The following is a 26390-nucleotide window of genomic DNA, read 5'->3' on the forward strand; positions in this document are numbered from 1 at the left end:
CATATAAGATAGAGATAAGCATAAGGCTATCCTTCATATAAGATAGGGATAGACATAAGGCTATCCTTCATATAAGGTAGGGATAGACATAAGGCTATCCTTCATATAAGATAGGGATAGGCATAAGGCTATCCTTCATATAAGATAGGGATAGGTATAAGGCAATCCTTCATATAAGATAGAGATAAGCATAAGGCTATCCTTCATATAAGATAGGGATAGACATAAGGCTATCCTTCATATAAGATAGGGATAGGCATAAGGCTATCCTTCATATAAGATAGGGATAGGTATAAGGCAATCCTTCATATAAGATAGAGATAAGCATAAGGCTATCCTTCATATAAGATAGAGATAAGCATAAGGCTATCCTTCATATAAGATAGGGATAGGTATAAGGCAATCCTTCATATAAGATAAAGATAAGCATAAGGCTATCCTTCATATAAGATAGGTGTCACGATGCCGGCTGGCAGGTAGTGGATCCTCTGTGCCAGAGAGGGATTGGCGTGGACCGTGCTAGTGGATCGGTTCTAAGTCACTACTGGTTTTCACCAGAGCCCGCCGCAAAGCGGGATGGTCTTGCTGCGGCGGTAGTGACCAGGTCGTATCCACTAGCAACGGCTCACCTCTCTGGCTGCTGAAGATAGGCGCGGTACAAGGGAGTAGACAGAAGCAAGGTCGGACGTAGCAGAAGGTCGGGGCAGGCAGCAAGGATCGTAGTCAGGGGCAACGGCAGGAGGTCTGGAACACAGGCTAGGAACACACAAGGAAACGCTTTCACTGGCACGATGGCAACAAGATCCGGCAAGGGAGTGCAGGGGAAGTGAGGTGATATAGGGAAGTGCACAGGTGAACACACTAATTGGGATCACTGCGCCAATCAGCGGCGCAGTGGCCCTTTAAATCGCAAAGACCCGGCGCGCGCGCGCCCTAGGGAGCGGGGCCGCGCGCGCCGGGACAGGACCGAGGGAGAGCGAGTCAGGTACGGGAGCCGGGGTGCGCATCGCGAGCGGGCGCTACCCGCATCGCGAATCGCATCCCGGCTGGAAGTGGAATCGCAGCGCCCCGGGTCAGTGGATCTGACCGGAGCGCTGCAGCGGGGAGAGTGTAGCGAGCGCTCCGGGGAGGAGCGGGGACCCGGAGCGCTCGGCGTAACAGTACCCCCCCCCTTGGGTCTCCCCCTCTTCTTAGAGCCTGAGAACCTGAGGAGCAGACTTTTGTCTAGGATGTTGTCCTCAGGTTCCCAGGATCTCTCTTCAGGACCACAACCCTCCCAATCCACTAAAAAAAAAGTTTTCCCTCTGACCTTTTTAGAAGCTAAGATCTCTTTGACAGAGAAGATGTCCGAGGAGCCGGAAACAGGAGTGGGAGGAACAGATTTGGGAGAAAAACGGTTGAGGATGAGTGGTTTAAGAAGAGAAACGTGAAAGGCATTAGGGATACGAAGAGAAGGAGGAAGAAGAAGTTTGTAAGAGACAGGATTAATCTGACACAAAATTTTGAAAGGACCAAGATAGCGTGGTCCCAACTTGTAGCTAGGGACACGGAAGCGGACATATTTAGCGGAGAGCCATACCTTGTCTCCAGGGGAAAAAATGGGAGGGGCTCTTCTTTTCTTATCCGCGAACTTCTTCGTGATGAAGTGATGAAGCCTGTAAGAGAGAATTTTGGGTCTCTCTCCATATGATGGAAAGGTCACGAGAAATTTCATCCACAGCGGGCAGACCAGAGGGCAAGGGGGTAGGGAGGGGGGGAAGAGGGTGACGGCCGTACACCACGAAAAATGGGGATTTGGAGGAAGATTCAGAGACTCTGAAGTTATACGAGAATTCGGCCCATGGAAGGAGATCTGCCCAGTCATCCTGGCGGGAGGAAACAAAATGTCGCAAATAATCACCCAAGACCTGGTTAATTCTTTCTACTTGTCCATTGGACTGGGGATGATATGCAGAAGAAAAATTTAATTTAATCTTGAGTTGTTTACAGAGAGCCCTCCAGAATTTAGACACGAATTGGACGCCTCTATCCGAGACGATCTGCGTAGGCAACCCGTGAAGACGAAAAATGTGTACAAAAAATTGTTTAGCCAACTGAGGCGCTGAAGGAAGACCAGGAAGAGGGATGAAATGTGCCATTTTGGAGAATCGATCAACGACCACCCAAATAACAGTGTTGCCACGGGAAGGGGGTAAATCAGTAATAAAATCCATACCAATCAGAGACCAAGGCTGTTCGGGGACAGGCAGGGGATGAAGAAGACCAGCGGGCTTCTGGCGAGGAGTCTTATCCCGGGCACAGATAGTGCAGGCTCGCACAAAGTCCACAACATCCGTCTCCAGAGTCGGCCACCAATAGAAGCGGGAGATGAGTTGCACAGATTTCTTGATGCCCACATGACCTGCGAGATGGGAGGAGTGACCCCATTTGAGGATTCCGAGGCGTTGGCGTGGAGAAACAAAGGTCTTTCCTGGAGGAGTTTGTCTGATGGAGGCTGGAGAAGTGGAGATCAGGCAGTCAGGTGGAATGATGTGTTGCGGAGAGAGTTCAACTTCTGAGGCATCCGAGGAACGAGAGAGAGCATCGGCCCTAATGTTCTTATCGGCAGGCCGAAAGTGAATCTCAAAATTAAATCGGGCAAAGAACAGAGACCACCGGGCCTGGCGAGGATTCAGCCGTTGGGCAGACTGGAGGTAGGAGAGGTTCTTGTGGTCGGTGTAAATAATAACTGGAAATCTTGATCCCTCCAGCAGATGCCTCCATTCCTCAAGTGCTAATTTGATGGCTAGAAGCTCTCGATCCCCGATGGAGTAGTTCCTCTCCGCCGGAGAGAAGGTCCTAGAAAAAAAACCACAAGTGACAGCATGCCCGGAAGAATTTTTTTGTAGAAGAACAGCTCCAGCTCCCACTGAGGAGGCATCAACCTCCAATAGGAAGGGTTTGGAAGGGTCAGGTCTGGAGAGCACGGGAGCCGAAGAAAAGGCAGACTTGAGTCGTTTAAAGGCGTCTTCCGCTTGAGGAGGCCAAGACTTGGGATCGGCATTTTTTTTGGTTAAAGCCACGATAGGAGCCACAACGGTAGAAAAATGTGGAATAAATTGCCTGTAATAATTGGCGAACCCCAAAAAGCGTTGGATAGCACGGAGTCCGGAGGGGCGTGGCCAATCTAAGACGGCAGAGAGTTTGTCTGGATCCATTTGTAGTCCCTGGCCAGAGACCAAATATCCTAGAAAAGGAAGAGATTGGCATTCAAACAGACATTTCTCAATTTTGGCATAGAGTTGATTGTCACGAAGTCTCTGAAGAACCATACGGACATGCTGGCGGTGTTCTTCTAGATTGGCAGAAAAAATTAGGATATCGTCCAGATATACAACAACACAGGAGTATAACAGATCACGAAAAATTTCATTAACAAAGTCTTGGAAGACAGCAGGGGCGTTGCACAGGCCAAAGGGCATGACCAGATACTCAAAGTGACCATCTCTGGTGTTAAATGCCGTTTTCCACTCATCCCCCTCTCTGATGCGGATGAGGTTATAGGCACCTCTTAAGTCCAGTTTAGTAAAGATGTGGGCACCTTGGAGGCGATCAAAGAGTTCAGAGATGAGGGGTAGGGGGTAGCGGTTCTTAACCGTGATTTTATTAAGACCGCGGTAGTCAATGCAAGGACGTAGGGAGCCATCTTTTTTGGACACAAAGAAAAATCCGGCTCCGGCAGGAGAGGAGGATTTACGGATAAAGCCCTTTTTTAAATTTTCCTGGACGTATTCAGACATGGCAAGAGTCTCTGGGGCAGAGAGAGGATAAATTCTGCCCCGGGGTGGAGTAGTGCCCGGGAGGAGGTCGATAGGACAATCATAAGGCCTGTGAGGAGGTAGAGTCTCAGCTTGTTTTTTGCAGAAAACATCCGCGAAGTCCATATAGGCCTTAGGGAGACCGGTTACTGGAGGAACCACAGAGTCACGGCAAGGGTTACTGGGAACCGGTTTTAGACAGTCCTTGGAACAAGAGGGCCCCCAACTCTTGATCTCCCCAGTGGACCAATCCAGGGTTGGGGAATGAAGTTGAAGCCAGGGAAGTCCAAGGAGAATTTCCGAGGTGCAATTGGGGAGGACCAAAAGTTCAATCCTCTCGTGATGAGATCCGATGCTCATTAGAAGGGGCTCCGTGCGGAAACGTATGGTACAGTCCAATCTTTCATTGTTTACACAATTGATGTAAAGGGGTCTGGCGAGACTGGTCACTGGGATGTTGAACCTGTTGACGAGAGAGGCCAAAATAAAATTTCCTGCAGATCCAGAGTCCAAGAAGGCCACAGTAGAGAAGGAGAAGGCAGAGGCAGACATCCGCACAGGCACAGTAAGACGTGGAGAAGCAGAGTAGACATCAAGGACTGTCTCACCTTTGTGCGGAGTCAGCGTACGTCTTTCCAGGCGGGGAGGACGGATAGGACAATCCCTCAGGAAGTGTTCGGTACTAGCACAGTACAGGCAGAGGTTCTCCATGCGGCGTCGTGTCCTCTCTTGAGGTGTCAGGCGAGACCGGTCGACCTGCATAGCCTCCACGGCGGGAGGCACAGGAACGGATTGCAGGGGACCAGAGGAGAGAGGAGCCGAGGAGAAGAAACGCCTCGTGCGAACAGAGTCCATATCTTGGCGGAGCTCCTGACGCCTTTCGGAAAAACGCATGTCAATGCGAGTGGCTAGGTGAATGAGTTCATGTAGATTAGCAGGAATTTCTCGTGCGGCCAGAACATCTTTAATGTTGCTGGATAGGCCTTTTTTAAAGGTCGCGCAGAGGGCCTCATTATTCCAGGATAATTCTGAAGCAAGAGTACGGAATTGTACGGCATACTCGCCAACGGAAGAATTACCCTGGACCAGGTTCAACAGGGCAGTCTCAGCAGAAGAGGCTCGGGCAGGTTCCTCAAAGACACTTCGGATTTCCGAGAAGAAGGAGTGTACAGAGGCAGTGACGGGGTCATTGCGGTCCCAGAGCGGTGTGGCCCAAGACAGGGCTTTTCCAGACAGAAGGCTGACTACGAAAGCCACCTTAGACCTTTCAGTGGGAAACTGGTCCGACATCATCTCCAGATGCAGGGAACATTGGGAAAGAAAGCCACGGCAAAACTTAGAGTCCCCATCAAATTTATCCGGCAAGGATAGGCGTAGACCAGGAGCGGCCACTCGCTGCGGAGGAGATGACTGCTGAAGCTGTGGTAGTAACTGTTGTAGCATAACGGTCAGTTGAGACAGCTGTTGGCCTTGTTGCGCTATCTGTTGTGACTGCTGGGCGACCACCGTGGTAAGGTCAGCGACAACTGGCAGAGGAACTTCAGCGGGATCCATGGCCGGATCTACTGTCACGATGCCGGCTGGCAGGTAGTGGATCCTCTGTGCCAGAGAGGGATTGGCGTGGACCGTGCTAGTGGATCGGTTCTAAGTCACTACTGGTTTTCACCAGAGCCCGCCGCAAAGCGGGATGGTCTTGCTGCGGCGGTAGTGACCAGGTCGTATCCACTAGCAACGGCTCACCTCTCTGGCTGCTGAAGATAGGCGCGGTACAAGGGAGTAGACAGAAGCAAGGTCGGACGTAGCAGAAGGTCGGGGCAGGCAGCAAGGATCGTAGTCAGGGGCAACGGCAGGAGGTCTGGAACACAGGCTAGGAACACACAAGGAAACGCTTTCACTGGCACGATGGCAACAAGATCCGGCAAGGGAGTGCAGGGGAAGTGAGGTGATATAGGGAAGTGCACAGGTGAACACACTAATTGGGATCACTGCGCCAATCAGCGGCGCAGTGGCCCTTTAAATCGCAAAGACCCGGCGCGCGCGCGCCCTAGGGAGCGGGGCCGCGCGCGCCGGGACAGGACCGAGGGAGAGCGAGTCAGGTACGGGAGCCGGGGTGCGCATCGCGAGCGGGCGCTACCCGCATCGCGAATCGCATCCCGGCTGGAAGTGGAATCGCAGCGCCCCGGGTCAGTGGATCTGACCGGAGCGCTGCAGCGGGGAGAGTGTAGCGAGCGCTCCGGGGAGGAGCGGGGACCCGGAGCGCTCGGCGTAACAATAGGAATAGGCATAAGGCTATTCTTCATATAAGATAGGGATAGGTATAAGGCTATCCTTCATATAAGATAGGGATAGGTATAAGGCAATCCTTCATATAAGATAGGGATAGGTATAAGGCTATACTTCATATAAGATAGGGATAGGTATAAGGCTATCCTTCATATAAGATAGGGATAGGTATAAGGCTATCCTTCATATAAGATAGGGATAGGTATAAGGTTATCCTTCATATAAGATAGGGATAGGTATAAGGCTATCCTTCATATAAGATAGGGCCAGGGACTATTCATAGTATTCAGATTATTGGGCAGACTAGATGGGCCAAATGGTTCTTATCTGCCGACACATTCTCTGCTTCTATGTTTCTATATGGCGCTATTCATGGCAAAAAATCAGAAGGCCAAAGCATCTGATGAAGTTCCATGGCCCTTTCAACCAGCTGATGGTGAAGGTGTTAGGAGTCGGACGGCCATTGATCTGATATTGATGTCATATCCTAAATCTCAGAACATGCCTTTAACACTGTAGTTTAGGGGACTATTACAATCCTTTAATTTCCCACATCATACAATGCACATTTTTAATGGCCTTGATTTCCATTTCATTTTTAATGCATCTATTTGAAAGGAGTACTCCACTGGAAAAAAAAAAAAACATTTTTTATTAACTGGTGCCAGAAAGTTAAACAGATTTGTAAATTACTTCTATTTAAAAATCTTAATCCTTCCAGTACTTATCAGCTGCTGTACACTACAGAGGAAGTTCTTTTCTTTTTGAATTTCCTTTCTGTTTGACCACAGTGCTCTCTGCTGACACCTCTGTCTATTTTAGGATCTGTCCAGAGTAGGAGCAAATCCTCATAGCAAACCTCTCCTGCTCAGGACAGTTCCTAAAATGGAGTACCCCTTAAATCTAATTTAATGCGCCAAAATTTAGCTGTATTTGTACTTCATTGTATTATAGTTAGTCCACGGTTTTGTGCTCATCATTATTTTATGTTTTTGTTTTTTTTGCAGAATTTTTTCTCGCCCTTCTTGACTCTTCAGAGAACTCTCTGGCTGCCATGTTTGCGCTCTCCTATGGACATCTGTACTCCCAGAATGCTGCTCTCTTCAGCACTCTCTTCTCTGAGCTGCGAGCCTACTACATGGGAGGAGGAGCAGCCCGGCTGGCTGAGGCGCTCTCTGAGTTTTGGGCTGCGCTTTTGGAGCGTACACTCCGGCTGCTGCTTCCTCATTATGAGCTGAGTGCAGACTATATGGAGTGCGCAGCTCGTAGAGCGGAGGAGCTAAGGCCCTTCGGAGACATCCCACGGAAGCTTCGCATACAGGTTTGGAGGAGAATATTTAAAGTTAATAAATATTGCTTAGATATATGGCTTAAAGGGGTGCTCCGGTGGAAAACAATTTTTTATAGGTCTTTATAAGTCAACTGGTGCCAGAAAGTTAAACAGATTTGTAAATGACTTCTATTAAAAAATCTTTACCCTTCCAGTACTTTTTAGCAGCTGTATGCTACAGAGGAAATTCTTTTCTTTTTGAATTTCTTTTTTTTCCTGTCCACAGTGCTCTCTGCTGACACCTATGCCCGTGTCAGGAACTGTCCAGAGCAGCATAGGTTTGCAATGGGGATTTTCTCCTGCTCTGGACAGTTCCTGATACGGATATCAGGTGTCAGTAGAGAGCACTGTGGACAAGACAAAAAATAAATAAAAAAAGAACAGAATTTCCTCTGTAGTATACAGCTGCTAATAAGTACTGGAAGGGTAAAGATTTTTTAATAGAAGTCATTTACAAATCTGTTTAACTTTCTGGCATCAGTTCATTAAAGGAGTACTCTGGTGCAGACTACTCCTGCTCCGTCCTGCCCGGGCTGCAAAATAAATGAAAATAAACCATCACTCACCTTCCTGGGTTCCCGCGGAGCGCCACTACAGCTGATCGGTCCTCCGGTCCATCCTCTTCATACTTCCGTGTGAACGAAGCGTCACATGACACTCAGCCTATCGCCAGCCGCCGCGATGTTCAGCCTCGGCCCATAATAGGCTGAGCGCCATGTGACGCTTCGTTCACACGGAAGTATGAAGAGGATGGACCGGAGGACCGATCAGCTGTAGTGGCGCTCCGCGGGAACCCAGGAAGGTGAGTCATGGTTTATTTTCATTTTTTTTTGCAGCCCGGGCAGGACGGAGCAGGAGTAGTCTGCACCAGAGTACTCCTTTAATGAACTGATGCCAGAAAGTTAAACAGATTTGTAAATGACTTCCATTAAAAAATCTTTACCCTTCCAGTACTTATTAGCAGCTGTATACTACAGAGGAAATTCTGTTCTTTTTGAATTTCTTTTTTTTGTCTTGTCCACAGTGCTCTCTGCTGACCCCTCTGTCCGTATCAGGAACTGTCCAGAGCAGGAGAAAATCCTCATAGCAAACCTATGCTACTCTGGACAGTTCCTGACACGGACAGAGGTGTCAGCAGAGAGCTGGACGGAGCAGGAGTAGTCTGCACCAGGGTACTTCTTTAAAAAAAAAAATGTTTTCCACCGGAGTACCCCTTTAATACTAGTTTTATCTTAGTCTTAAAAAACAACTTAAACTACGGTATTCTAGCCCGCTCTGAGAGCAGATCTACACTACAGCACTTTTAGTAAAAGTAAAAAGAAAAATGCTATTCTACCGTTGTGCAACATCTGTTTCACCATTCACTTTTGCTGGACTAGAAAAACCATTTTAAAATACCCAAGTACAGAATTCTGAGCTAAATAGAGGATTCTTTCAGATCCCTGTAGGACCCAGCACATCAGGGCTCATTGATTTCACTTAGAACAGTGTAATTCTGTGTATCTCTTCTGCAGTTTACTACTTATTATTGGTGGTCCCAGCCTCTTGACTGACTATATTCAGCTTATTTTCACATAGTTTTCAGTCTCTTGCACCAAGACTTCCTGGGAATGCCCCAGAAACAACCAGGAACTACCCTGAAATACCCACTTTTGGGTGGGGTTTACATATGTCCCAGTTCTCCAGATTGTACTGGCAAAATCTGGTGTCGAGTATTTAAAGGGGTATTCCAGGCAAAAACTTTTTTTTATATCAACTGGCTCCGGAAAGTTAAACAGATTTGTAAATTACTTCTATTAAAAAATCTTAATCCTTCCAGTAGTTATTAGCTTCTGAAGTCGAGTTGCTGTTTTCTGTCTAACTGCTTTCTGATGACTCACGTCCCGGGAGCTGTCCAGCTCCTATGGGGATATTCTCCCATCATGCACAGCTCCCGGGACGTGACATCATCATCGAGCAGTTAGACAGAAAACTTCAGAAGCTAATAACTATTGGAAGGATTAAGGATTTTTTAATAGGAGCCAGTTGATATATAAAAAAATAAAAAAAAGTTTTTGCCTGGAATACCCCTTTAAAGGGATTATCTAAAGTGGATAATACCTTCAACTATAACAGTTGTGCAACGTATACATTTATAAAACTTGTTTAAAACACATACAGTGATCCCTCAACTTACAATGGCCTCAACATACAATAGTTTCAACATACAATGGTCTTTTCTGGACCATCGTAAGTTGAAACCAGACTCAACGTACAATGTACGGACAGTCCAGATCTGTGAAACGTGACAATGGCCAGAAGATGTGACCAATCAGAATGGACAATTTACTGGAAAACACCTGTATTACTGAAGCGTATGCACTGACTGGTGTCTGGTTGCGCCCCCTACAGTACAGGGAGGTATTACATGTTCTGTACTCTTTACCTGTATTACTGAAGTGTATGCACTGACTGGTGTCTGGTAGAGCCCCCTACAGTAGAGGGAGGTATTACATGTTCTGTACTCTTTACCTGTATTACTTAAGTGTATGCACTGACTGGTGTCTGGTAGCGCCCCCTACAGTACAGGGAGGTATTACATGTTCTGTACTCTTTACCTGTATTACTGAAGTGTATGCACTGACTGGTGTCTGGTAGCGCCCCCTACAGTAGAGGGAGGTATTACATGTTCTGTACTCTTTACCTGTATTACTTAAGTGTATGCACTGACTGGTGTCTGGTAGCGCCCCCTACAGTACAGGGAGGTATTACATGTTCTGTACTCTTTACCTGTATTACTGAAGTGTATGCACTGACTGGTGTCTGGTAGCGCCCCCTACAGTACAGGGAGGTATTACATGTTCTGTACTCTTTACCTGTATTACTGAAGTGTATGCACTGACTGGTGTCTGGTAGCGCCCCCTACAGTAGAGGGAGGTATTACATGTTCTGTACACTTTACCTGTACCAGGGTTAGCTGTTCCTTTGAACACCAGGTGAGGGCGACTCAATTACTTTTTTACTTACAGGACCCTGAAGAAGCTCCTGTCCTCTACATAGACCAGTGTTTCCCAAGCAGGGTGGCCCCAGCTGTTGCAAAACTACAACTCCCAGCATGCCCGGACAGCCTTTGGCTGTCCGAGCATGCTGGGAGTTGTAGTTTTGCAACAGCTGGAGGCTCCCTGCTTGGGAAACACTGGCATAGACAGTGATTTACAGCTCCCAGCAGATCTTTCTTACTTTTATATGTAAGGATTTGCTTTATTTATATTAGTTATCTACTTATTTTTCTTTAATCCTCACATTTTCCTATTTTTGGATGACATTTTGGTGCCTTTAGAACCAATTACCAGGTTTCCATAGAGTTCTGGTCTCAACATACAATGGTTTCAACATACAATGGTCGTCCCAGAACCAATTAATATTGTAACTTGAGGGACCACTGTATTCTGCTTGTGGGAACCGTACTGGCCATTTAGAAGCAACAGGACACTCCATCCTCTTTGCTTCTGACCTGCTTAGGCCGGGTTCACACTTACTGAATGAGTGGGCGCTAGGACCGCACGGACATTGCTATCCACATAGACAGCAATGTCTGCGGAACAGATTGGACATAAAGAATGGACTAGTGCATTCTTTTGGAGGAGGAATCTCAACGGCTAAAATTCCGTAGTGTGCACTGTGCAGCCGAATCCCATTGCATGCAATGGGACTCTGCTGCACTGGAATTTGTGAGTGGCATTGCAAAACGGATTCTGCTTGGAAATTCCGTAGTGTAAACCCGGCCTTACTATTATTGCTGGCACCCATTTTATACATGGCACCCATATAAAAAGAAATGCTGTTCGCAGCAGCTCAGTGCTAAGTCTAAAAAATGAAAGGGCCCATCTATCTGCCCATATTTATTTAGGCAACATTTTTCATGCCAAAAAAAAATAAAATAGTCACCAAAATTATAAGGCAATTCAGTACATTTGAAGGGCCTAATTTATGAGTTTAAAGGGGTACTCCGCTGCTCAGCGTTTGGAACAAACTGTTCCGAACGCTGGAGCCGGCAGCTCGTGACATCATAGCCCCGCCCCCCTCATGATGTCACGCCCGCTCCCTCAATGCAAGTCTATGGGAGGGGGCGTGACAGCCGTCACGCCCCCTCCCATAGACTTGCATTGAGGGGGCGGGGCGTGACATCATAAGGGGGCAGGGCTATGACGTCACGAACTGCCGGCCCCAGTGTTCGGAACATTTACCGCTTTAAGGCAAAGGTCCTTCCTTTATATTTCCCATTTCTTTTGAATACACTTCTGGATTTGGCTCGAAAAGTGCAGTGTTAGTTTTCACAAAAACGCCAGAAATAACCTGCGTGGAATCCTAGTCTAATGGTTATTACTATTACTCCATCTCCTCCAGGTCACAAGAGCATTAGGAGCAGCCAGAACACTGGTCCAAGGACTGGCAACAGCGAGTGACATCGTCAGCAGAGCAACCAAGGTACAACACCGGGTCAATGTGCTCAATTCTGATCTCCTGTGCTGCTGTGGTTCAGACCAGCCAGGCACTGATAAATAAAGCTTAAAGGGGTATTCCAGGAAAACCCTTTTTTATTTATTTATTTATTTTTTTATATCAACTGGCTCCAGAAAGTTAAACAGATTTGTAAATTACTTCTATTAAAAAAAATCTTAATCCGTCCAATAATTATCAGCTGCTGAAGTCGAGTTGTTCTTTTCTGTCTGGCAACAGTGCTCTCTGCTGACATCTCTGCTTGTCTCGGGTACTGCACAGTGTATATGGAGATTTGCTGCTATGGAGATTTGCTTCTACTCTGGACAGTTCCCGAGACAGGTGTCATCAGAGAGCACTTAGACAGAAAAGAACAACTCAACTTCAGCAGCTCATAAGTACTGAGAGGATTAAGATTTTTTAATAGAAGTAATTCACAAATCTGTTTAACTTTCTGGAGCCGGCCATGGTTTCCCATGTAATGGGGTCTACTATGACAGCTCCATTTACAGGGGGTAAATGTGTATTTTAAAAAACATACATGCAGCCCATTCATTTTATCATCGTCAGCTGCACATTTGCACAAAAAAATCCTTACAGCCAACAAACCAGCGTTTGCACATTCTTCACTGATCACTGGCCCATTCATAGTAATGCTAGTTTGCCCAGTAATCATACCAGGTATCTGTAGAATAGAGGTTACCTAGCTGACGTACCAATCACAAGAATGCTGGTTGAGCATGCTCACTGCAGCTCCATGGGGGACAATTGCTTAAAGGGGTACTTCAGTGGACATTTTTTTTAAAATCAACTGGTGCCAGAAAGTTAAACAGATTTGTAAATTACTTCTATAAAAAAATCTTAATCCTTCCTGTACTTATTAGCTGCTGAATACTACAGCGGAAATTATTTTCTTTTTGAAACACAGAACTCTCTGCTGACATCATGACCACAGTGCTCTCTGCTGACATCTCTGTCCATTTTAGGAACTGTCCAGAACAGCATATGTTTGCTATGGGGATTTCCTTTTACCCTGGACAGTTCCTAAAATGGACAGAGATGTCAGCAGAGAGCACTGTGCTCGTGATTCAGCAGAGAGCTCTGTGTTTCAAACGGAAAATAATTTCCACTGTAGTATTCAGCAGCTAATAAGTACAGAAAGTATTAAGATTTTTTAATAGAAGTAATTTACAAATCTGTTTAACTTTCTGGCACCAGTTGATTTAAAAAAAAAATAAAGTACCCCTTTAAACAGATTTGTAAATTACTTCTATTTAAAATTCTTAATCCTTCCAGTACTTATCAGCTGCTGTATGCTCCATAGGAAGTTCTTTTCTTTTTGAATTTCTTTTCTGTCTGACCACAGTTCTCTCTGCTGACACATTTGTCCATGTCAGGAACTGTCCAGAGCAGGATAGGTTTGCTATGGAAAATGCTCCTACTCTGGACAGTTTCTGAAATGGACAGAGGTGTCAGCAGAGAGCACTGTGGTCAGACAGAAAGGAAATTCAAAAAGAAAAGAACTTCCTCTGGAGCATACAGCAGCTGATAAGTATGATAAGTACTGGAAGGATTAAGATTTTTTATTGAAGTAATTTACAAATCTGTTTAAGGCTGGGTTCACATCACGTTTTTGCCATACTGTTTTCAATCCGTTTTTCTAAAGAAAACCGTATGGCAAAAAAACGGATGGAACAGTATGGAAAAAAGTAAACCGGATGCGTTTTTAAACAGTATACTGTTTTTAAAAGTGCATATAGTTCCGTCAGTTTTTATAGAAAAAAACCCATACTTTTTTGAAATTTTGTCCATTTTTAATGGGAGGGGTCTTGGGTGGGGACTTTAGGATTCAAATGCGCATATGCAAAGTAAAAACTTATACATTTTTCCCGTACGGAACCGTGTACATGTGCGTTTCCCATTGACGTCCATGTTAAAAAAAACATATGCGGTTGCAGTAAGTTTTTTTAACCGGAGTCAAAACCGTGGTCAACCACAATTTTGTCTCCGGTTTAAAAACCGTACTGCAACCGCATATGTTTTTTTTTAACATGGACGTCAATGGAAACGCACATGTATACGGTTCCATACGGGAAAAACGTATACGTTTTTACTTTGCACATGCGCATTTGAATCCTAAAGTCCCCACCCAAGACCCCTCCCATTAAAAATGGACAACATTTTCAAAAACTTATGTTTTTTTTTCCTATAAAAACTGACGGAACTGTATGCATTTTTAAAAACAGTATACTGTTTAAAAACGCATACGGTTTACTTTTTTCCATACTGTTCCATCCGTTTTTTTTTTTGCCATACGGTTTTCTTTAGAAAAACGGATTGAAAACAGTATGGCAAAAACTTGGTGTTAACCCAGCCTAACTTTCTGGCACCAGTTGATTTAAAAAACAATGTTTTCCACTGGAGTACCCCTTTAACCACTGCTCCACAATGGTCTTATGCGAAGAACATGAACCCCACTGCGATGGACACATATTCTGTTCTGATATTTACCTTGCTCCTCTCTTTCTAGACAGTGCCCCCTCCTGACTGTCTCCGGGCTGCAATGCGGATGTGGTATTGTCCATTGTGCCGAGGTCACACTGGCCTGCTGCCTTGTCACGGCTTATGCCTTAATGTCATGAAGGGCTGCCTTGCCCACCAGGCAGATATGGATGGTGACTGGAATAGTTTGATAGGTGAGTTTAAGTTTTAGTTTAGGAAATAAAAAAAATAAAAACTCCCATGTACTGCATGTCAGGACTGCATAATATGTAGGTATTGAAAAAGCTTTATTCGTCATTCAGTCGTCATTACAAGTCATACAATAAATTACAATCACACAAAGCATGACGGTACAATATACAGTACAGGTTCCCTAAGCTATACACCGTACCACATGCTACACTAACATTCCGCTCCATCACTCGTTATCGAAGAAGTACGGTCGAAAAACAACATATTACAGTCTGTGATTTGAGAGGGTCGGGGGATCAATGGGGTTAGGGCAGATGACAGGGTCAGACTAATGGGCAAACGTATGGGGAGGTAGGGGAAGCAGAGGGGCCTTAATCCTCTTCCCCATCGACGTCCAAGATGGAATAGTCTCTAAGCCGGCTGTGGACCGGCCTGCGGCAGTCCTGGATGGACATGTCCTCCCTGTTGTAGAAGAGGCGGTTCCTGGCCACCCATATAGCGTCCTTAAAACAGTTTATAAGGCGCCAGGCCTCCTGGATGGCCTCCACGTCATGAACTGCATAATATGTACCGTATTTTTCGTCCTATAGGACGCACCGGCGTATAAGACGCACCCTATTTTTAGGTGCAAAATCTAAAAAAATTAAAGATTTTGAACCCAATAGTGGTCTTCAACCTGCGGACCTCCAGATGTTGCAAAACTACAACTCCCAGCATGCCCGGACAGCCGTTGGCTGTCCGGGCATGCTGGGAGTTGTAGTTTTGCAACATCTGGAGGTCCGCAGATTGAAGACCACTGCATAGGAGGTAATACTCACGTGTCCCCGCCGCTCCGGACCCGTCACCGCTGCCCTGGATGTCGCTCCATCGCTGTCGCCGCGTCCCCGTCGCTCCGGAACGTCTCTGCTGCCGGCCGGGTATCCTCGCTCTCCGTCGCCGCCATCACGTCGTAACGCACGCCGACGCACGTACGCGACGACGTGATGACGAGGAAGGAGAGCGCCGGCCATACAGGGGATCCCTGAACGGAGAAGACACCGAGGAGGCAGGTAAGGTCCCTCCCGGTGTCCTGTAAGCACTAACCTGGCTATTCAGTCGGGCTGTTCGGGACCGCCGTGGTGAAATCGCGGCGGTCCTGAACAGCCAGGTTAGTGTCACTTTCCCTTCAGACTCGGCGGTCAGCTTTGATCGCTGCGTCTGAAGGGTTAATACAGGGCATCACCGCGATCGGTGATGTCCTGTATTAGCCGCGGGTCCCGGCCGTTGATGGCCGCAGGGACCGCCGCGATAGGGGTGTATTCGCCGTATAAGACGCACCGACTTTTTTCCCCCCAGTTTTGGGGAAGAAAAAGTGCGTCTGATACGGCGAAAAATACGGTAGGTGTTCTTTTACCACAATTTATGTAATTGTAATGGAGTACCTCTACTATAGATGACATTTGGGGGGGGAGAAGGGGTTACTGAGGCACTGGCTCTGCTCAGTGCTATGTGAGCAGAAAGGAAAGAAACTGCAGCATCAGGATTAGCAAGGAGAAGCTAAAGGGAACGGGGAGATTACACTACAGTTCTGTGGACATAAAACAGTGGGTACACTTGTACCTAGAAAAGGGGCAGCTGCCCAACGTTTATGGTGGAGAGGGCAGCCCTGATTTGACTTCAGATGTGATCTAGATGTTACTAGAGACAGAGTTCCCCTGACAACAGGCAGTGGACAGCAGATTGCAGAAAAAAGTGAGACACCTAGCCTTGTGGCCTTTTTCTAGGTTAATGGAGAAATGCAGCGAAAAACATTTAACTCTCCCTGTGCTCGGGCTGCAAAAATAAAAAACTTTAACTCGCCTTCCTACATTCCCCCGTTGCAGATATATGGACGTCCCATTCCTCCGCTGCTACTCCTCGGCTTCCTTCTTTTTAGGCTCGAAACATCACAGTGCTGTCAGTGTATCACCGGCCGCAGTGATGTCCCGCCTCAGACAATGACAGTGCGTCATGTAAGGAGCTCTGGCCGACTCTTTACATGACAAGGCGCACTCAGTCTATCATTGGCTGAGGTGGGACATCGCTGCGGCCGGCAATACACTGACAATAGTGTGACGTTCCGAGCCTAAGAAGAAGGAAGACGAGCAGAAGAGTGTGACACCCATTTATCCGCTACGGGGGAACGAAGGTAGGTGAGATAAAGTTTTTTTCTTTTTTTTTGCAGCACGGACACAGGGAGAGATGTTTTTCGCTGCATTTCTCATTTAAAGGGGTTATCCAGGAAAAAAAACTTTTTTTTTTAAATATCAACTGGCTCCAGAAAGTTAAACAGATTTGTAAATTACTTCTATTAAAAAAATCTTAATCCTTTCAGTACTTATGAGCTTCTGAAGTTGAGTTGTTCTTTTCTGTCTAAGTGCTCTCTGATGACACGTGTCTCGGGAACCGCCCAGTTTAGAAGAGGTTTGCTATGGGGATTTGCTTCTAAACTGGGCGGTTCCCGAGACACGTGTCATCAGAGAGCACTTAGACAGAAAAGAACAACTCAACTTCAGAAGCTCATAAGTACTGAAAGGATTAAGATTTTTTAATAGAAGTAATTTACAAATCTGTTTAACTTTTTGGAGTCAGTTGATATATATAAAAAAATTTTTTTCCTGTATAACCCCTTTAAGGAAGTCATTTGTGTTAAGTGATTTACAGATATGTTAGGAATCCTATGAAGGCTTCTCTTCAGCATTCCATACCTTTACCATAGTTCTTTCCAGTGCTGAGATATAAGCATGTTCAAGCAGGCACGGATGCAGTAAATTAGAGAAGATGGGTTAACTTACCTTGGCCTCTTGCCAAACTGAGAAACGCCCCCATGGCACTTGAGCCTTATTTACATATTGACAAAAAGGCTAATATCTCAGCACTGGAACGAACAATGGAGATAAAAAGGTATGCCCAGAATCCTGATCAGAAGCCATATTTAGCCCTGTGCTTATGTTTACCCCTGACAGGTCTACTTTAATGGGGTACTCTGGGGAAATAAAACGTATCCCCTATCCACAGTATAAGGAATACGTTTCTGATTGTGGGGGGTTCGACCTTGGGGGCCGGAGCACGTAGAGGACGGGTGAGTAACCAGTCCCCTGTACAAGACATCACAGGGGGGCCCGGCAGTCGGACCCCCCACCTTTAGAAACATATCCCCTATCCTGTGGATAGGGTATAAGTTTTATTTCCCAGAAGTTCCTCCTTTAAATGCACCTGAGTTGCGTAAAAGGGGCACTTCACCTTCACCTGCACCAACTAGAGTTACTTGAGACATAATGTAAAATCTACGATAAGAAAAAAGTAACAATACAATTTTAGTGGGACTTGGATATGAAGTTAAAGAGAACAGTGACCAAGATGGAACCCATTAAAATGTTTAGGGTCCATCATGCACCGTTATTATCCATTGTTATAAATGGAAATCCCAGGCAGAGCTTAGGCTGAGTTCACACCACGTTTTTGTAATACAGTTCCCGTATCAGGTTTTTGATTTTAAAAAAATGGATTCCTCAAAACCTGACAAAACTCTATCAAAACGTGTGTCCAAATTTTAATCCGTATACGCTTTGAAAAATAAAAAAACGGATGCAACTGGACATTAAGAAAAAAACGTATACGTTTTTAACTTTTCATTCCATTATGAATAAAGTTTCATTTGTTTGATTGGAATTCCAAGAAAAAAACTGCAAAGTCAAAAACCGTATGGTGAAAACCGGATGGAAGCGTACGCACATACAGTTCTGTACGGTTCCCATTGACGTCCATGTTAAAAAAAAAACGTATGTGGTTGCAGTACGGTTTTTAAACCGGAGACAAAATCGTGGTCAACCACAGTACTGCAACTGCATACGTTTTTTTTAACATGGACGTCAATGGGAAACGCACATGTATACGGTTCCATACGGGAAAAACGTATACGTTTTTACTTTGCACATGCGCATTTGAATCCTAAAGTCCCCACCCAAGACCCCTCCCATTAAAAATGGACAAAATTTTCAAAAACGTATGGGTTTTTTTTTTCTATAAAAACTGACGGAACTGTATGCACTTTTAAAAACAGTATACTGTTTAAAAACGCATACGGTTTACTTTTTCCCCCATACTGTTCCACCCGTTTTTTTTCCTATACGTTTTTTGATAGAAAACGTATGCGGGAACCGTAGTTGAAAAACGTAGTGTGAACCCAGCCTTAGCTGTGTGAGGTTACTGGTTCAAATATTTGTGACTGAAAAGTTTGATAAAATATTCACTGTTAAAGGGGTATCCCAGGAAAAAAAATGTTTTTTATATATCAACTGACTCCACAAAGTCTTGGATGGTAAAAGACGCTGGCATGCGTCACCGCAACGTGTTTCAGGGCTCTTATATGTAGAATAGCTTGTATACACCTAGCCACGCGTTTCAGGGCTCTTATATGTAGAATAGCTTGTATACACCTAGCCACGCGTTTCAGGGCTCTTATATGTAGAATAGCTTGTATACACCTAGCCACGCGTTTCAGGGCTCTTATATGTAGAACACGGCCCTTTGGGCCATGTTCTACATATAAGAGCCCTCAAACGCGTCTAGGTGTATACAAGCTATTCTTACACCACCGATATTGTGCTGAACCAGCAGCACTATTTGAGTCCAAATTTCCAGGCAGCATTGCTGAGCGCCTGTGACATCACACGCCATCAGGATACCACGAGGCTTGCATTTGTTCATCGCTTGATACGAGGGTTTTCATGAGCGGCTTCTACTCAATCCGGTCTGTGGCAGGAAGACCGCCGCGGTGACGCATGCCAGCGTCTTTTACCAATCCGAGATTTGCGGACCTCACCATCTATCCTTGAAGGGGTTATCCAGGAAAAATTTTTTTTTTATATATATATCAACTGGCTCCAGAAAGTTAAACAGATTTGTAAATTACTTCTATTAAAAAATCTTAATCCTTTCAATAATTATCAGCTGCTGAAGTTGAGTTGTTGTTTTTCTGTCTGGCAACAGTGCTCTCTGCTGACATCTCTGCTTGTCTCGGGAACTGCACAGAGTAGAAGAGGTTTGCTCTGGGGATTTGCTTCTAAACTGGGCGGTTCCCGAGACACGTGTCATCAGAGAGCACTTAGACAGAAAAGAACAACTCAACTTCAGCAGCTCGTGAGTACTGAAAGGATGAAGATTTTTTAATAGAAGTAATTTACAAATCTGTTTAAAGGGGTTATCCAGGAAAACACTTTTTTTTTTTATATATATATATATCAACTGGCTCCAGAAAGTTAAACAGATTTGTAAATTACTTCTATTAAAAAATCTTAATCCTTTCAGTACTTATGAGCTTCTGAAGTTAAGGTTGTTCTTTTCTGTCTAAGTGCTCTCTGATGACACGTGTCTCGGGAAACGCCAAGTTTAGAAGCAAATCCCCATAGCAAACCTCTTCTAAACTGGGTGGTCCCCAAGACACGTGTCATCAGAGAGCACTTAGACAGAAAAGAACAACCTTAACTTCAGAAGCTCATAAGTACTGAAAGAATTAAGATTTTTTAATAGAAGTAATTTACAAATCTGTTTAACTTTCTGGAGCCAGTTGATATATATATATATATATATATATATATATATCAAAGTGTTTTCCTGGATAACCCCTTTAATTCCCTAAATATCTGCCCCCTGGGAGCAGCATGAATGGATCCCCTGGTAACACAAACAGCATTTATTACTATAGTACATTGATTTACGGTATTTTCCCAATCCTCACGTCAGCGTTAAGGAACAGAATACAACACAATCTGATTTTTACAGGATGTGGACAATTCATTTATGACATTGATCAGATCCATTCGTTCCTATTATTGTTATTATAAACAGTATTTTACATGAAACAATAGGACCCCACTGACAACAACACGTCATTGATGCATTGTCCATGGACAGGTGGGGGGCTGCTTCTGGAATAAAAGAAGATTCTTTAGTTTGAGATAAATTCTTTCATTCAATAGCATTTAGTTGTATCACAAAAAAAAAAAAAAAAAAAAATTCTCCATTAACGCTTTTTTCGTTTACGATTTAATTTTATATAGTGAATGTGCTGCAGTGTTCATGTGGATAACTAATCATGGTAGAAAGCTGGTCATAATATTCGTCTATTGCAGTGTTTCCCAACCAGTGTGCCTCCAGCTGTTTCAAAACTACAACTCCCAGCAAGGCCGTTTTTTTTTAATTTTTTTTAACTGGTTTTACAGTTTAAAAAAATATGCAAACAGATACAAACATATATATATATATATATATATATATATATATATATATATATACATACATATATATATACATATATAAAAAGGACACGATAAGAAAATACAGGCAAGATTGCGCCAAATTGGTCCCATTTGTGGTTTAACAGATGTGAACTTACCCTAATATAGTTGAACACCAAATGAATATGGTCCTTAACCAACCCCGGGACCAACCCCGTTTTGACCTTGAAGGGGTACGCCGCTGCTCAGCGTTTGGAACAAATTGTTCCGAACGCTGGAGCCGGCTCCGGGAGCTCGTGACTTCATAGCCCCGCCCCCTCATGATGTCACACCCCACCCCCTCAATGCAAGTCTATGGGAGGGGGCGTGACAGCCGTCACGCCCCCTCCCATAGACTTGCATTAAGGGGGCTGGACGTGAAATCATGAGGGGGCGGCGCGTGACATCACGAGGGGGCGGGGCTATGACATCACGAGAACCCAACGCCGGCTTCAGCGTTCGGAACAGTTTGTTTCAAACGTTGAGCAGCGGAGTGCCCCTTAAAGGACCAGGCCAATTTTATTTTTGCGTTTTTCGTTTTTTCCTCCTCGCCTTCTACAATCCATAACTCATTTATATTTTCATCCCCAGACCCATATGAGGGTTTGATTTTTGCGTGACCAATTGCACTTTGTAATGAAACCTCTTATTTTACCATAAAATGTACGGTGAGTCCCAAAAAATATTTTTTTAGTGAGGAAATTTTTATGAAAACCACAATTTTGCTCATTTTGGAGGGTTTCGTTTTCACACTGTACACATTACAGTAAATGACATGTGTTCTTTATTCTTTGGGTCAATACGATTAAAATCACCCCCATCTTTACATACTTTTCTATTATTGTACTGCTTTTAAGAAATAATAAACTTTTTGTACAAAATCAATATGTTTTAAAATCGCCTGTTTTGACCACCTATAAATTTTACATTTTTCAGTATACGGGGCGGTAAGAGGGCTGATTTTTTGCGCCGTGATCTGTACTTTTTATTGATGCCGCATTTGCATATATGAAACTTTTAAATCACTTTTTATTAATTACATTTTTTAATAAAATGTGACAAAAAAGCATGAATTTTGGACTTTTTAAAAAATGTTTACGTTCACGCCGTTCACCATACGGGGTCATTAACGTTATATTTTGATAGTTCAGACATTTGCTCATGTAGCAATACCAAATATGTTTATTAAAATTATTTTTAACGCTTTTTGGGGGGAAAATGGGGGGAAAAGGGACAATTTACATTTTTATTGAGGGAGGAGATTTTTTTTTTTCTTCTTTACATTTTTTTCCTTTTTTTAAATTTTTATTTTTTTTACACTTTTTATGTCCCCATAGGGGAGTATCTATAGCAATGGTTTGATTGCTAATACTGTTCAGTGCTATGCATAGGGCATAGCACTGATCAGTATTATCGGTGATCTTCTGCTCTGGTCTGCTTGATCTCTGACCAGAGCAGAGGACCCCTGGAGACGGACGGAGGCAGGTGAGGGGACCTCCGGCCGCCATTTTAGAATATCTGATCCCCGCGGCAGCACTGCAGGCGATCTGATCATCCATTTAAATGTGCGCATTGCCACAGATGCCGTGTTCTGTATTGATCACAGCATCTGAGGGGTTAAGGGCGGACATCTGCGCGATCGGGATGTCAGCCCTTACCGGCGGGTCATTGGCTGCTAATAGTATCCGGAACCTGCAGTGCATGACGCGAGCATCGCTCTGATGCACGTGGTCATGTACAGGACGTAAATGTACGTCCTGGTGCGCGAAGTACCTCCGCACCAGAACATACATTTACCTCCGTGGTCGTTAAGGGGTTAAAGGGGTACTCCACTGGAAAAAAAATTTTTTAAATCAACTGGTGCCAGAAAGTTAAACAGATTTGTAAATTACTTCTATTTAAAAAATCTTAATCAGCTGCTGTATGCTCCAGAGGAAGTTCTTTTCTTTTTGAATTTCCTTTCTGTCTGACCACAGTGCTCTCTGCTGGCACCTCTGTCCGCGTCAGGAACTGTTCAGAGCAGGAGAGGTTTGTTTTGGGGTTTTGCTTCTACCCTGAACAGTTCCTGACACAGACAGAGGTGTCAGCAGAGAGCACTGTGGTCAGACAGAAAGGAAATTCAGAAAGAAAAGAACTTCCTCTGGAGCATACAGCAGCTGATAAGTACTGGAAGGATTAAGATTTTTAAATAGAAGTCATTTACAAATCTGTTTAACTTTCTGGCACCAGTTGATTTAAAAAAAAAAATGTTTTCCAATGGAGTACCCCTTTAACACAAAAGGTTGGACAGTTGAAATCGATGTTCATCTCCCCCCTACATTATATGGTGTCTGGCAGAGGCGTAACTTGTAGCTTCTGGGCCCCGATGCAAAATCTGCAACTGGGCCCCATGTGCCATTTCTAATACTGGTCTCTTATGGGGCAGATGTGCCTTGTGGTCCCCTTAGGCACAGGGCCCTGGTGCAACTGTCACCCTATAGGTACACCCCTGTCTCCTGGTCCTTCCAAAATTGAATGCATTACCTTGTAGCCAGTGACGGCCCCTTTCACAGTTCATATGTCTCCTTGTAGATGGGCTGCAGGAAGTAGCTGAGCGTCTGACCGGACCGTTCAATGTGGAACTCGCCACCGAATCGATTTCAGTGAAGATTTCTGAGGCAATTATGACCCTGCAGGAGGAGAGCGTACAGCTCACAGCACAGGTACGTCACACCCTCGGGGGAATGGGAAGAGAGTTGTGTACATTAAAGGGGTACTCCACTGCCCCCGTGTCCAGAACATTTCGTTCCGAATGCTGGGTACAGGCTGCGGGGGTCGTGACGTCACAGCACGCCCCCTCAATGCAAGTCTATGGGAGGGGGCGTGACGGATGTCACGCCCCCTCCCATAGATTGCGTTGAGGCGGTGTGACGTCACGACCCCCGCACCCAGCATTCTGAACTAAAGTTCCGGACCCCTTTAAACTGCACTAACATGCTGAAAAGAAATCTATATTTATGACACTTTGAATTACTTTACTAATATTTCTACTAATTTATACTATCATATATAGTGAAATCGATGGGGGTGAAACTTCTGGGACCCTCCACTGATTCTTAAAAATAAAGTGATACAAGCCCCCTGTGGCCTTTTAAAGGGGTACTCCTCCCCTAGACATCTTATCCCCTAATCAAAGGCTAGGAGATAAGATGTCTGATTGCGGGGGTCCCGCAGCTGGGACCCCCACGATGTCTGTGCAGAACCCGACGTTTGTTTAGAATGCTGGGTGCAGGGGTTGTGACGTCACGGACACACCCCTCGTGACGTCACTCCAAAACCCCCTCAATGCCAGTCTATACTTTTTATAAAAATCATCTATCTATCTATATATAAAACTCAATGGGGAAGATTTAACAAAACCCGTCCAGAGGAAAAGTTACTGAGTTGCCCATAGCAACCAATCAGATCGCTTCTTTCCTTTCTGAAAGGGCCTCTGAAAAATGAAAGAAGCGATTAAATTAACCTTAACTCACCCCCATTTGCGAGGGTCGGGGTTTTTGTTTAAAATCCCATTCAAGTCTATGAGAAATATATCTTCCAGCATAACATATTTTGATAATATTTGGTACACATATTACCTATATGTCAAATAAAAAGATAAGATAGTTAAATTAACCCTAACCTGCTCCTTTACATGAAGGTTTGGGGTTTTTGTCTCAAGTCCCATGCAAGTATTGAGGAGAGTATATGGAGACGGGATATGAGGTCGGGATATGAGGTCGGAAAATGAGGACGAGATATGAGGACGAGATATGAGAACGGGATATGAGAACGGGATATAAGGTCAGGATATGAGGTTGGGAAATGAGGACGGGATATGAGGACGGGATATGAGGACAGGATATAAGGTCAGGATATAAGGACGGGATATAAGAACGGGATATAAGAACGAGATATGAGGAAGGGATATGAGGTTGGGATATGGGGGCGGGATATGAGGACAGGAGACAGGATATGGGGGCAGGAGACAGGATATGAGATTGGGATATGGGGGAGGGATATAAGGACAGGAGACGGGATATGAGGACGAGATATGAAGTTAGTTAAATTAACCCTAACCTGCTCCTTTACATGAAGGTTTGGGGTTTTTGTCTCAAGTCCCATGCAAGTATTGAGGAGAGTATATGGAGACGGGATATGAGGTCGGGATATGAGGTCGGAAAATGAGGACGAGATATGAGGACGAGATATGAGAACGGGATATGAGAACGGGATATAAGGTCAGGATATGAGGTTGGGAAATGAGGACGGGATATGAGGACGGGATATGAGGACGGGATATGAGGACGGGATATAAGAACGGGATATAAGAACGGGATATGAGGACGGCATATGAGGACAGGATATGAGGAAGGGATATGAGGTTGGGATATGGGGGCGGGATATGAGGACAGGAGACAGGATATGGGGGCGGGATATGAGGACAGGAGACAGGATATGAGATTGGGATATGGGGGAGGGATATGAGGACAGGAGACGGGATATGAGGACGAGATATGAAGAAGGGATATGAGGACAGGAGACAGGATATGAGGTTGGGATATGGGGGTGGGATATGAGGACAGGAGACAGGATATGAGGTTGGGATATGGGGGAGGGATATGGGGGAGGGATATGAGGACAGGAGACGGGATATGAGGACGAGATATGAGGACGGGATATGAGGACGGGATATGAGGATGGGATATGAGGACGGGATATAAAGACGGGCTATGAGGAAGGGATTTGAGGACAGGAGACAGGATATGAGGTTGGGATATGGGGGCGGGATATGAGGTTGGGATATGAGGAAGGGATATGAGGACGGGATATAAAGACGGGATATGAGGAAGGGATATGAGGACAGGAGACGGGATATGAGGACGAGATATGAGGAAGGGATATGAGGACCAGATATGAGGACGGGATATGAGGACGGGATATGAGGATGGGATATGAGGACGGGCTATAAAGACGGGATATGAGGAAGGGATTTGAGGACAGGAGACAGGATATGAGGTTGGGATATGGGGGCGGGATATGAGGTTGGGATATGAGGAAGGGATATGAGGACGGGATATAAAGACAGGATATGAGGAAGGGATATGAGGACAGGAGACGGGATATGAGGTTGGGATATGAGGAAGGGATATGAGGATGGGATATGAGGTTGGGATATGGGGACGGGATATGAGGACAGGAGACGGGATATGAGATTGGGATATGGGGGCGAGACATGAGGACAGGAGACGGGATATGAGGACGGAAGATGGGATATAAGGTCGGGATATGAGTACAAGTGCTTCCTCCTATGTTGCTTTTCCTCCACCCACAAAGATTAGGTAGGAAATACAGGGCAACGCCGGGTACTCAGCTAGTGGCTTATAAAAAAAAAAAGACCACTAGGGGTCCCCATACATCCAGAATATGGTCCTGTTTAGCTGCAGCATCATCTTTGTCCCAACTGAAGCACAGGCAGGGACAATGCCTTCT

The 26390-nt window shown here is 45.0% G+C and overlaps 1 protein-coding gene across 7 annotated transcripts in view; it reads left to right on the forward strand.

The window, feature by feature from the left end:
• GPC2 (glypican 2) overlaps positions 1–26390 on the forward strand; it is a 90736-nt gene that overhangs the window by 58166 nt on the left and 6180 nt on the right. For all 7 annotated transcript variants that reach the window (XM_056570151.1, XM_056570149.1, XM_056570150.1 and 4 more), the window contains 4 exons: positions 7088–7401; positions 11797–11877; positions 14420–14585; positions 23451–23581. In XM_056570151.1, coding sequence (XP_056426126.1) covers positions 7088–7401; positions 11797–11877; positions 14420–14585; positions 23451–23581 — 692 coding nt within the window. The remainder of the gene's footprint in view (positions 1–7087; positions 7402–11796; positions 11878–14419; positions 14586–23450; positions 23582–26390) is intronic.

Source organism: Hyla sarda, chromosome 4 (genome assembly GCF_029499605.1).
Source record: "Hyla sarda isolate aHylSar1 chromosome 4, aHylSar1.hap1, whole genome shotgun sequence".
NCBI classification, from domain to species: domain Eukaryota; kingdom Metazoa; phylum Chordata; class Amphibia; order Anura; family Hylidae; genus Hyla; species Hyla sarda.